Source organism: Saccoglossus kowalevskii, chromosome 3, assembly GCF_978046115.1.
Source record: "Saccoglossus kowalevskii chromosome 3, keSacKowa6.1, whole genome shotgun sequence".
NCBI classification, from domain to species: Eukaryota; Metazoa; Hemichordata; class Enteropneusta; family Harrimaniidae; genus Saccoglossus; species Saccoglossus kowalevskii.
This window is the reverse complement of record NC_140643.1, coordinates 25,925,823-25,940,063: the sequence shown is the minus strand read 5'-3', so window position 1 is coordinate 25,940,063 and position 14,241 is coordinate 25,925,823. Positions and strand designations below refer to the sequence as shown.

Here is a 14,241-nt window from a genome sequence, read left to right as displayed (position 1 = left end):
ATTTCTAATGTTATTTTCAAATGTATATGATGGGATATGAAACAGTTGGGGATTATTAAACTGCCAGATTTCTGATATTCCAAATATTTTAAATTGTAGATTAAGGCAAGTTCCGTAAAGCAGTTTGAAATTGTCAATATTTTTGTTAAGTGAACGGATGTTTATGTGAGAAACACTGAACAAACTATTGGAATCTGAATTAAATTTTTCATTAAATTCAGAGGGGGAAAACGAGTCGTTTACAACATTGTGTGAGACGTGTAAATCGTCATCTAATAATGTGTGATCCATGTTATGAGAATCATTTTACGTGTTTGACTATTAGATAATGCATATAAGAAATTACCGTATTTTTGAGAGGTCAGCCTCATTAATGATATTTATAGGTCTCAAACCACTGTCCTTTCTTACAAATATACGGCAGTCGTTTGTCCACAAATACTTATATTTAGCTCTCTTTCTGGCTGCATTCGCTTTCCCGAGTAGTTGTCGTGTGCTATGGTGCAGGTTTTCGTTTACGAATATTGGGTTGTTAACATCAAATCCGATATTTCTCGTGGTAATATTTTTCAGTTTACGTCTTCCGTCATTACATTTCTTTTCTTTCTGGTGGTGAACCGTACGATGATACGTCTTGGTCGATCGTTCCGCTGTGAATCTTCACGTTTACCAATACGATGTGTAACATCGATATCGTGCTCAGTAGTTTCGGGATCGATTTTCTTTAGAACATTGAGTACTATGTTTTCGGTGTTTTCGTCATCACGTGTTTCTGGGATGCCAGTAATCTCCAAATTAATCCTGCGATGGTACTGATTCAGTTCATTGAGATCCTTTTCTATAGTATTAACTTGACTCCGTAGTCGGTGATTCTCTTGGTTTAGCTCACCAATCGCCTTCTTGAGTAGCGCAATTTCTCTCGCCATTTCTTCAAATTTGTCACTCATGAATGTTACAGATTTAACTACGCCCTCTTGTCCTGATTTTAATTCAGCAATAACCTTGCTAATACAAGACAATTCCTTCATAATTTTACCTAAGGAGGGTTGTTTTTCTCCATGAACTGTCTCCAGACTCTCCAGTCGGATACTTTCACATTTTGTACACAATGGTATATCATCATCCGTCCGGCTGATCTGCACTGGCTCGGAAGATGAATTCTGATTGGCTAAAAAAACAAAAAAACTTGTGGCGTTGAATGCACGTTCCTTGTCAGTATTGTTATGCAAATTCAAACTAGCTAATCATTTACAACCTTCCGAGCCAGTGCAGATTAGCCCCATCCGTGAGTGTGACATTCTTTATTTTACCGCAGTCAACACATTTAGGCATGTTCCGATAATAGTTGATTACGCAATCAAGGTGTTAATGCTAGTGAATTATTAATGAAGTAACCAAGCTAGCTTAGCCATGCTAAGCTGTACGGCGAGTTAGTTTTCTTCTAAAAACCAGTTTAAAAAGACGTATCTCTCACAGGTATAATGCAGAGACTTACTATATACCTTCACACGGTAGGACTCTAGGAGAAGTAGGATTTCCGGCAGTACGCTGTAGAATCGAGTGGAAAATCCCATAGTACGTAGAGGTGATGCAACCTGCTACCGCCTGGCAAGGTGTGTTAACAACTTTGATTTTTAGTGAAGCATCATCAACCAAGAACAAGCACATTTTCTTGCGACTTTGTTCATTCAGTCGATACTTGTCAACTTAAAAGAAAATTTAGTAACAGCTGAATGATTCACACAACAGAAATATCTATAATTTAAAATACACATAAACTCGTAAATAACATAAAAGAAAACAATAATAATTTACATGAGTGAGCTCGTGCAGTTTTTTTCATAACAGGCAAGGTGTTCCGTGTATGTCCAAGGCAGTATCATACATGAACAACGAGTTTCTTTGCAAATGCAAGCAGTGTCACAGCTTTAGCACAACATCCAACAGTCACAGGTAATTACAGCTTGAAGGTAGACTCAAGAAAAGACAACTCCATTGATTTGTTTTACTCGTCATCATTACATACAAAGTAGTGTAAAACCTAATATATGTACTCTATAAAGTTGATAATCTGAAAAATCAAAACATGTTTATCTGTACCACCAAGTCCAAGTTACTGGCCAAACTCGGGGAATAAACGCTTCGCGTTTTGAAATTCTGAAATCAGGGCGTCGCGTGCCATGGTAGAATTGTTTATTTCTGCTTAGTGGATTACCAGGGTCCGGTAAAATACACACGCGTAGCATATATCATTAAAGTGCCTGTGCAATGCCCACCCTCACGTTTCCCATTTTAGATCTGTGTCCCACTGAAATGGGCAGATATTGATTTTTTTGCTGAAAATGATTACTCGTATCCAAGTAAATTTGGGATATTTCTCGTGTTGTAGCCACGCCCACCTATCCTGAAACGGTCGACTGTTTCCGGATTTCCGACTTTCGCCGAAAGTGCGCCACCAAATGCCAAAATGTGAGAGGAAGTCATACCCCTGAGCTGTAATAACACTGGTCATGCAGTATACTTTAAAACGATATACATTTTTCAGTCGGCGTTTTTCTTCTTTTTTTGTCTATTTTCTTTTTTTTTTGAGAGAGAGTTTTTAGTTGTTGTGTTGTGGGCAGTTGCAGTGAAACGTATAGTCATAGTGTAAGTATTCACACGTTTCTAATCGATCCGAAGGTGCGACATCAGTGGACGAAAGCCACTTAACCTCAGATTCCTTTTTTTTTTGTGGAAAAACTGTCCTCGTCCATGAAAAAAACAACTAGGTTTAAAGAGAAACGCCGACAACATAAACCTGGCGCAACACTTTTGAAAGAAATAGATTCCGGACCATGATCACCGAGGCGGATTTCAGAAGAGAGAGGGACGTCCGGCAAGTGTTTCAAATGAGTTGACTTTTTTGCGATCCCGATTATCGTTTTATAGAGACCATTTAGTTCCTGTTAAGTAAAAGGTAGCAATAATTTTGACAGTGACACGAAAACGAAGCGTCGGACACACTGGAAATTACACAGCCCTTACACACTGCTAATTGTTTTCATTTTCGAAGGCTAAAAGTTTCTGAATTGTTTGGTGATTGGTGTTGAATGTCGAATTCACACCTCTGTTCTTTTTTTTATCTCCATGCTTGCAGCTTGATCTGCGTAATAATTTATGAAATAAGAATCCGGGCTTGGTCAATGTGTTTCCACCAAATAAAGTTTTAATATGATGTTATAATTATGACAATCACGCCATGGATCACGCTAACTCGAATCCACTCTGAATTTATCTGTAGGTGTGTCGATCTCGATTATTTTTGTTATCCAATTAAACGCCGCTTTTACAGACTGTAACGCACTTGCCCTCGTCGTGACCCGACGCGTTCACCTATTTCAACAAAATTTCAATTTATTTCCACGCGGCTGTCATTTATTTAGTAACTGTGATTTGTCGTTTTTTTTTAATTATTTTAAAGTGATCACTATAGTCTAATGTTTAGAATGTCAAAATATGTTCTCTTTTATTTTAATTTTAAAAGTTTTACTCAGACGATCGATGAAATAAAACAGTTTAGTGACGTGCCCAGTAACCTGCTAAATAACGAGATAATTCCGACGTCAAATTCTGTTTTGTCCAGCGACTGTGTACAAACGTGCGCCGCTGATGATCACGGTGACCAGCTACACCAGAACGGACATATTTCGCATCTAACTCAACCCCATGCAACAAAAATTGATACTATGTGTTCATTATGGTCCATTATTTCTCGAGGAAAAAGTACATAAGTGAAAATTTAGTCAAAGACGAGAAAACTGCAGAAGAAATTTGCCTTATTTACACGTATCGGCAATGCAAGCTGCCATGCGACTTCCCCTTCTGACGTCACAAGGGGAATTTCTGTATGCAAATAAGAAGCTAATGAGTAGCCTCGTTTTAAAATACACAAAAATAAAGTTGCCGTAGATTGAGTTTAAAACACATTTTTTCACTTCAAAAAATAATTCATGCTAAGAAACATACAAATTAATAATATTTATGTATCAATGGATAATTTTAGGCGTGAAAATAGCAGCCATTTCACAGGCACTTTAATGTACTGTACTGTGTGTAAGATCTAGGTTACAATTCCGCGCACAGTAACGTCCATTGAACGTATTACATATAGGGCATCAAAGGACAGCCGTACAATGGCACACAGTACCGGTATTGTCCGTACAGAGGTCAACACAGTTCACAAGTTCAAAATCCGAGAGTTGTAAAACAAAAACTTGCCCCGGACAGCCATTTCCCACTACACGTACACATTATTGGGCGATGAAGTGAGTTTAGGCCGTTGCAAGCACTGTCGGTGTCCATTGAACTATTCCATTCCTCATGCAACCAGGAGTACCACTTTAAGTGCAGCACTCGGCTCAACTACATTCATCGTAACTCCCGGTATTCAAATGTATATAGAATAAATTTACATCAATTATGATATACAGCAAGTATTTTGAAGCTAAACGTTTATATTGGCTTGTGGAGTATCGCTCGGCGACGGTCTTTGATATTCTCTTTCTGTAGAGAAGGGTCCTATTAACTTCTCGACTCTATATCAGACATCTCCTGTTTTCAGTTTATTGACACCAAATACTTCAAGTGTTCATCCGCCCGAGTCTTCTTCGTATACCGTCAGTGTTACCCGCATAAAATCGTTAAGTTCTACGTTCCAGATCACAGCAAGTAGTCAATCAAACTAGGTAAGTTCTACAAAAATCCACCCATGATCGGTTCGACATATATATATATACGTTACGCTACCGTTATTTTCTGTAAGCGATTACAGAAAACATTTCGAAAATAGATATTTTTTTTCTCTGTGTTTATAACAGAAGAAAATTGTTGGTGAGTGAGTGTGGTAATATTCGGTCTATTTTGTAGTCGTGATGACAATACTTTTTATGTTAGATCAGTTTGGGGATTTGAACTATATAAGTTGAAGAAACAAACTTGACTTCGGTCAATCACTTTAAAAAGTCCCAGTCTCAAAATTTAGAAACCTATTCTGTGTACACTCACGCAGAGTTGACTGTGTCGGTTGACCTAAATTGGAAGTTTTATGTTAAACCTTTGATCGACTCGGTACAGTTCAGTTGGTTGGTTCCATTGTCGGTGATATAGTGAAGAGAATGAAAAATGGTATTTTTGCTGAGATATCATCGGTTGATTTAGTCGGTAATGGGCACTTTGGGTCAAAGGTGAAAACCATATATTGTCGTTATTTGGTAGTGCTTCTTGTCACCTAGCAGAATTGTGATCTTCCAGCTAGTTATGTAGTCCACCTAACAATTTGACCTCCATGGGTGAATAGAATTGTGATTGGCCATTGAAAGTACTCACAACTCGCAATAACTTGAAGGGTTTTGTCTGACAACAGAAATTTTTTGCGGCGCGCCCGTAATTTGATTTTTCACTAATTTTGTCGTATTTACTCTGTTGCACTGGTATAGGTGTTGCGTCGCTGTGCATTCTACCACCGTACATGGATGTGTGACATCATATTTTAAGAACACGGAGAATAAGTTAATACCCGATTTTAACTTTATAAAAGTAAATGCCACGCGACAAAATGTGATATACGTAAAATTTACAGAAAGCTCCATGAGCTGGTGACAAAACGTAGGAACGCAGTAAAGCATTTATTATAGTGTAGGTCGGTTTAGGGCTGAATGAATACAGACACTATGTCATAATTTAAATATTTGTCAAGCACGGGGTCAACTAAATGTATTTATTTATTTATTAACACACAACATCCCCCGGAGGGGATGACACGGGTTACAAATCAGATATTAGTAAAGGAAAAATAACTACATAAAAGTAAGGGAACAAAAAAGCATTCGTAATCATTATAGTTGACTGTCACCGCCCATTTAGGTAAATAGCATGTTCCGCTTAACAATAACCTTTACTAATTATACAAATCAATAGAGCCAAGGGTGGAAGCTTCGACCAGTTTTAATAAAGCTTTTGATTCGCAATCAGCCAAACATGAATACGTCACAATGGTGTCATATCACTTGTACGAGCACCCATCATGGGCCATGTGAGAATTATCACGAGTGACGCTTGTATCGAAACAATGTCAAGTGTTTCTTTACGTTGCTATAAACAACCGTGGTTTCTAAAACAATATCATTGTCGCTTTCAGCATGTATTTGGTATATGGGCAGTGCTTTATTATTATAATTCGTAAAACATTATAACATGTGACAAATCAGCCTGTAGAGTGTTCAAATCACTATTGTACTATTATCCAATGTATTGTCGTGAATCCAATACAGGTGTATTGAATCACTGTCCTATCATAGGATACGTTTTGAATCACGTGACGTGTCAAGTTGGATCACGTGATTTACCTTATATGACCTTACTTATTAAATATACCTTCTTACTTAGACTTTTTATCGGGAAGTACTGTAAAACTTGTTTGCTCTCTGGGCTTAGCCGCTTGGCTAATGCCCTGGGACAATCATTGTACTCTGTCTACTAGTTCACGACCTTGTAAAGTGTGTCATGTCACAGTGACCAAAATAAAAAAAATCAATAAATGTTATAATATGAATAAAATAATCATTCCCTTCAATTGATGAATAGTGGTAATTATTGAGCCGGTTGTCAACAACAACATAAATAAAACTATATACTCTTAAACTAAAGTAATCTGAAGATCAGTTTTAATGGTAGCAAACTGCATATAAATTTAGATTAATAACGTGGTATATATTGCATTCATGCATTCTCATCAATGTATTGATCTTTAGTTTTCTATTTCACAGAGGATGTTTACCAAAGAAGAAGCCACTGAATTCATCACGGATAAGCTGAAGATAAAAGAACCTCTAAGACAGTTTGACAAAAACAGACTAGTATTATTGAACAACATAATACGAGCTGTGATGTATCAAGTTCCGTTTCAAAATATCACATTATTGTGTTTGCCTGAAAAAGATAGAAAAGCCCCAACAATGGATGAGATAAAACGGGATGGTATTTCACTTGTTGGCGGTTTGTGTATAGTTAATAATGCGATTTTAAAGAATGTGTTAGAAGCTATAGGCTTCGATATCGAATATGTGTCAGCAACAATAATCGATCCTGACAGCCATGTGTTGTGCATTGCGAGCAATGTATTGCACGAAGGTGATAAATATTTAGTGGACGTGGGATGTGGTTATCCAACATTTGAAGCCATTCCGTTGGATTTCAACGACGAATCCCCAATATATGAATTCTCATTTATGAAATTTAAGCTGGTTAGAAATCAAGGAGTTATAGAAAGGCAACATCTTCGCCAGTCAAAAAACCTGTTGAGGTTAGACAGTTACTCTGTCTACGATCAATTTGAGACGCGATGGGTGAAGTTTTACGAATTCAGCGTCACTCCTGTTGAGTATTGCCAGTTTGATTCTACTATGAATCTGATTTACACGGTTCCTGACGCAAGCCCCTTTCTGATTAGCATTGTATTAGTTTCATTTAAGAATGGTAAATGCACGGTGGTAAGGGACAACTTACACTTAGAAGAAGGCGATGACAACAAACTACACGAAGTGGAACGACTGGAATCAAATGAAAGTATCATAAGCTGCATCTCCAAGATATGTCCTCAGCTTTCGGAGCTGGATATAAAGAATGCGGTTGAAATTTGGGCATCTGAATATAAACACTCAACAAACAAGTAACTTATCAAATCTAGGGAGTATTACTTCTAAATGTTGTTATTAAAACAACTGTTTACAACTGTTTTGTGACATAAAGCTAATATCATTCCAATATACGGGAATGGTTGGCGTAAATCAAGTATTCATTTTATTATAGAGGTTGTGAACTTAAGTTGCTCTACTAGTATTGTATTTATCATAATAAAATTTCTCCTAATATTCAAATCTAATAATGCGATATTCCCTTCAAAATACATAACGTTTTTATTTAGTTGGACTCGGGTTTAATTTAACACTATGCAGGATTGAATCCAACTTGGTACACATTGTTAGGGACCAGGGTTGAGAAACAACAGAATGATGTACCAGCCTTGAAAAGCTGCAATTGACTAGACTAACTTCAAATATTTATTGAGCTCTTACCATCCGTTTCTCTGTTGAAGACATAAATGTTAGTTCAATAAAGTGTTGAACATATTGCAATATCGCGATCGTGTATTATTAGTATTCTTACTGCTGAAATATCAGTTGCCAAAAATATAGCCCATACATAACCAATTACTAAGGATGTGATGGACTGATACAATGAATACAGAGAAGCGGTGAAATTCATAATTTAGTGAAACGTTTTCCAGCACCTTCTAAAACAGGCACGTTTATCATTAACTTTGGTTTGAAACCGCTTAATTAACCAACATTAAATTCCAACAAAGAAACTTAACGATTCAGGAGAAAAATGTTGGTAACTGGATAACGAACACATAGTATGAACAAAAGCGACAATTAACGAACTACTACAACGAGTGCACGAGTGGCCAACATGATATATAGGAGTTATTATTACGAATATGGCACATTTATTCGTATGATGCCCTCTATATTTTATTAGCGTCCATGATGTGTCCTTTCGTTTTCGTCCTGCAACTCACCCATTAAGAATTATAGGAAATACGTGGGTCGTAATGAATAAGTCCGACTATTTAAATAGTTTCAGTATGGTTTGAAACCACTTAATTAACCAGAAAACATGAACAGATTCCAAAAAGAAACTTAACGTTTCTGGAGAAACGTGTGGATAACAAACGCATAGTGCCAAAAGCGACAATTAAGGAACTAGTACAACGAATGGCCTACATGATATATAGGAGTTATTATTACGAATATGCCCTCTATATTTTATAAGTGTCCATGATGAGTCCTTTTGTTTTCATCCTGTGAGTCACCCCTTATAAATTATAGGAAATACGTGGGCCGTAATGTATGAGTGCGACTATTCAAATAGTTTACCTTCTGACAATCTATAAGTGTAACAGAGGTCATTGGTTTTCTGTGTAATGAATGGATATAATGTGAGGGTTGACTGCATTGTAATATCATGAGCTGTTTTTATTTATGTTCCCTTTGTCATGGGTATGAGCGGATTGGCACATTTTGACAGATATCAATGTGTATAAAAACATGGTGGCCTGTGTATAGACGTATTATTGTCTGTTGCACTGATATCTCAAAAAACACCTTGCATATTAATTAGCCAATTTTAGGCATGAAACTTGTTACTTAGATGCTCTGTGATAATGCGCAGATTTTATTTTTTTTGGTTGAAATCCATGCATATTAGTGATCTAATTTGCATGTTATTAACTAAGTTTGAGTCTTCTCACATTCTCTCCTGTACTATTAAACATATATCAATGAATCAAGGATGTTCTGGGATTATGCGCACCTAATTTGCATAATAATTAGCTAATTTTAAGCAGTTTCCCTTTTTTCTCATGTACTATTCAGCAGATTCCAATAAAACTTGGCACATAGATCCCATTAGATAATGCATGGTATGATTAGATGTTCATTGAAATCTGTGCATATAATGATTTCCTTTAAATTTGCATATTAATTAGCCAATTTTGAGCATTTTCATTTGTTACTTGTTAACTAATAAACACAATTTAATGAAACTTGGTACATAGATGCTCTACGATAATGCCCAGACTCCATTAGCTTCTGTTTGAAACCCCTTGCAAATTAATTACGTAATTTGCATACTAAATCGGCAGTTCTGTATTTATTGGTTCAGTTTAATGAGATGAATGTGTTTTTATTCATGATTGTATACAGTGACTGCTTATTTTTGCTTACTATTCCTAATTTCAATTCTGAGATAATTGTGGTGTATTGTGTCTTAATGGGAACATGTTAATTTGGTGATTTCATTTAGCTGTTGTATATCACCCATATTACCAATGTAACACTATGTGTTTACGTGAGTCAACTATCAATGTGGAGACGTTGACATACATATGTGATACACGGTACAGGTTATAATTGACATTCATCATTATATCTGGTAGCGTGTTAAGATTTCACAGTCCAAATTTTTGATTTCTTATGAATGCAAACAAGGTCTTGACAACATGATTTCGATTTGATCGTCCAATTGGCGTCACCGATTTATTTCAAAGATATCACACCATTCATTGTTTGAATTGTTTGTCTCTTGCATACCGTCAAATTCTATATTTTCGCAATGTCTCAGACCCTGGTCAGAATATTCTAAAACCCTCAGGTTTTAGCCTTGTCTTGTAGCCTTATCTGATGGATAATTATTTCATTTTAACTTCTAAGATCTTGTACCAAAATATGTGCCAGATTGACGAACTGTGTGATTGCATGGTTACTTCAATAAATGCGTTATGCAGGAAATGTGTGATCAATTGCAGCATGTAATTCCCTTCACTGTACTTCTATGCAAAAAAAGATACTTAACACAAGTACGATGTAGCAGCATGATCACCACAAGTTTTTAAATTTGCAATATAACGTCGTTATTATTTACTTGTTATTACGTGGGACACTACAGAATACTGAGACATAAAAACAACTCTCAGATTTGTTCATTTGATGATGATATCTTCAATTGTCTAATTTTAATGAATATTTTTTGTAATTTTTTGTAAAAAGTTGTATTTTTGAATTCTTGTTGAAAACAACAAGTCCGATTGCTTTGATACTATAATGATATTTTCAGTTCTTTAATTGAAATGTGCTTTGCTAACGGAGCTATCTCAGCCGACAGGCTGCTTGTTTATAATTATTAATGACTTCATTGTTCTTGTCTATGTGTGATCAGAATTGATTCCATCTATTTTTAGTCAGTGTTTTTGATGCAAAATGTCTTAGTTTACATATTTGGTCACACAAAGAAAAGACCCACCAGGTATCTTTAGTATCCATCAATTTGTTATTTAACTAAGATTCTCAACATGCATTTTGGAATAGTTGTGCTCTTTTGATAAACAGTATCATCACAATTAACTTATTAAAATTCTAAAACTGTAATGAATAGCTGACAAATAGTATTTCAGCATCGTCCGCCTGCACGGTGTTGCTCCGTTCGGACATTCTTCCCTCTACAACACCGTGCGGTAATACCATTCATAACCGTGTATGTCACGTGGTTGCGCGATAGAAAGTTTACCGACCAATAGAAAGCTTTGTTACAAAGACTGCCAGAAAGCGCTCGGAGCTCTGCATTTCTGATGTTTTCGGCTTCATTACTGCCGATATGTGTTGCAGTGATATCACGAGCTTTGGGGTGTAACACCTACTCTTCTATAGTAGTCAACAGTGGTGACAACACTATTACCACTATTATTAAGTAAAAGCTTGAATAGCTTTGGTCTGAATATAAGTGAGTTGCATGATGTATGGATATTGTCGCTGTATCGCCTCGACATCCAAGCCAACACAGCTTTAGCTGTGCTCAGCGACATTTATTCTTGGGTCAGGCATTTTCACCGCCTGGCAACCATCATGGTGAAACAAAGGCCAATAAATTCTCAGAAAACGGTATTTTGGGATGGTTGTTGTCACCCCCTACATATGCAACATTAACATTTAAATTTGGTTGGATTTCTTCAAAGTTAAGTTTGTGCTGTTTTCTCGATTTTCGCTTTTTGATCAGTGCACAGCAGCTCGCGCAGAGTCTATATAAATACATGGTAGAGTGGTGCGCGTCTTAAATAGCAACGTGGAGCGTTTAGTGACTTAACTCCGCCTCGAAGATTTTGATAGCTTTGCCAAGCGCGTTGAAGAACGAAGTTATATGATTGGCTGTTAAACTGATTCTAAACTGTGAGGGCATTGTCACATACGCATAGTCCTAGTGAAATACTTCAAGGTTATAGTGGAGTGCTTCGCCGGAATATTCACCTTGAAAATTCAAGATGGTATTTCAGTAAATTAGTGATTTTTGAAGATGAGTGATTTTCTTTGAGAAATAACTATTATTTGATACTTAAAAAAAACAATTGAGAGAACAAGGTTTATTTAAGCAGATCAACATGCTATGCTCATAAAAACTGCTGGAAAATAAATTAATGGCTTAATATATCTGTAAATATATGTTATGTTTTAAGACATTAACCAAGATGTCACTTATTTAGGTGATGTAGTTTATTGCTCCTCATGTTACTGATGTCTTTATTTGATGCGAACTCTTCAAATAAGTTAACCCTCCTACATATTGTTACATTTATTATTATTTTTTTTTTATTTTTTTAATTTACATGATAAAACTGCTGAGTTGGTTCATCATCTCTAACAACTCAACTCAACTCTACCCGACCCGACCCCTGTACTAAAACTTTCAATATCGAAAAGGGGATCTAAATGGAGTACACGAGTTGTTTTGATAAAAATGCCTATGCCAAAAGCTGTGTGACAGAATATTAATCTCAAACTTTAGTTGGACAGTTATTTCTTTTACAGTGTTGTCAGTTTCCCTATAGTACATTCGCATATAAAAAATGACCGGGAATACTCCTCTTTGAAATAATGATAAAGAGCTAATGAACAATACATAATTGTCTGTGGAAAAGTATATTTCTCTTCTCTTAGTTTGTCAACGATCCAATAAAATATGGATACACTGTCCCTGGGAGTTTTTACGACTGACAATTCAATGTTCCCTATTTGGGCAAATGCTTATAGTCTTGCAATCTGGAATAATGTAATGAGGCTGTCTTTCAACTGGGACTGTAGACTTTGAGGCAGTTGTGGTCAGTGCAAGGACTGTAGCATCAGGTAAAACAGCGTAGTTCCCCAACATGCTAGAAAAAATCCTTGAATGCACTTTGTTGTGTCTTGCGCCTGCTTTTTTTGGCCGTCATCTAGTTTTTCACCCCTACAAAAAAGATCACAGAAATTATCATTTGAAGTTAAACGTGTACAAGTTAGGACTCCAAATCTAATCATTTACTTGTTCGTGCATATAGGTCACAGTCACGGCATGTAGACAAAACTGTTAACCGGTTAAGACGGAAGTATGGGATGTCGTTGAAAGGATAAATAAAAATACGAAAATTGCTGACATGAAAGTCATAGCCTCATCATAGACTCACAAAAACATTGCCTGGTTGTAATACATTAACTCATAATGCAATAGTTAGATCGTGATGACTGTGTCAGTATAAAGTAGAAACAACATGCACGTATGGCTTATATTGCGTCGAATGTGACTCGTTAACATGATCTCAAATGAATTACATACATCAATCGTGATTGTTCACAAAACTCACTTCAAATTCGGAATCCTTTATTGATTTTACATCGGTTCTAACATTACTTGCAGCCATCTTGAAATAACCAGGAACGATGAGTCTGGCTCATGTGCAAAGTCAGACAGCTATTTCTGTAAGCCGCACTATGATTGGTCGACAAAACTCGATGAAAACTAATCTTGTTGTACGAGATTTGCATAGGCATTGAGTCAGATGTAGTTAGAGGCAACTGGAACACGATTTTCTAAGAACTGATTAACGGCAAGAAAAAACAAAAAATCGACATATTCAAACTAAAATACAAATAAATATAATAAAAAGGGTTATGAATATACAAACAAATAATAAAAACAAGCAGCCTGTCGGGTGAGATAGCTCCGCTGTTAGCAATGCACATTGCACTTAAAGAAAAGAACTATGTATAGTATCGAAGCAATCGGACTTGCTGTTTTCAACAAGAATTCAAAAATATCACTTTACACCAAAAATCATCAAAATTAGATAATTGAAGATATCACCACGAAATGAACAAATTTGAGAGAGTTCCATATGTAGTATATATATGTACCGTACTTTCCCGAGCATAAGCCCCTCCCCGATTATAAGCCCACCCTATGTTTTTAGACATTTAACAGGTCGAGGACATCCCCGAGTATAGGCCCAGGGTGTTTTTCTCGGGCGTCAACACATTTATTACAAATATGCATGTAAAAAGTGTATTTCATTGCATAATAATTGTGATTGGTACGGTAGTTTGGTTCCTACTTTTACGAGAAAACTCGCATTAATTTCAGAGTGCATGGCCGGCGAACGTACGGTACATGGTTCGCACCTTTTCTATTCTGTTATTTACTCAGGATGAACCCCGAAGTTGCAGTAGTTTTAGAAACACCAACAATGTGATCGTCAAGTCTTGAAACATGGTTATTGAACATCGTTTTGCTTTTCCGAATTATCGCGTCCATTGAGACTTTCGTGAATGGGATGTGAACGAG

At 36.4% G+C, this 14,241-nt stretch overlaps 1 protein-coding gene across 1 annotated transcript; it reads left to right on the top strand.

Annotated features, from left to right (window-relative positions):
• The first annotated feature begins 6,806 nt into the window (after nucleotides 1-6,806).
• Nucleotides 6,807-7,709, top strand: LOC102809316 (uncharacterized). Its single transcript, XM_006811296.1, has one exon. It carries the CDS (start codon nucleotides 6,807-6,809, stop codon nucleotides 7,707-7,709), a length of 903 nt encoding a protein of 300 aa, XP_006811359.1.
• Nucleotides 7,710-14,241: the final 6,532 nt, after the last annotated feature.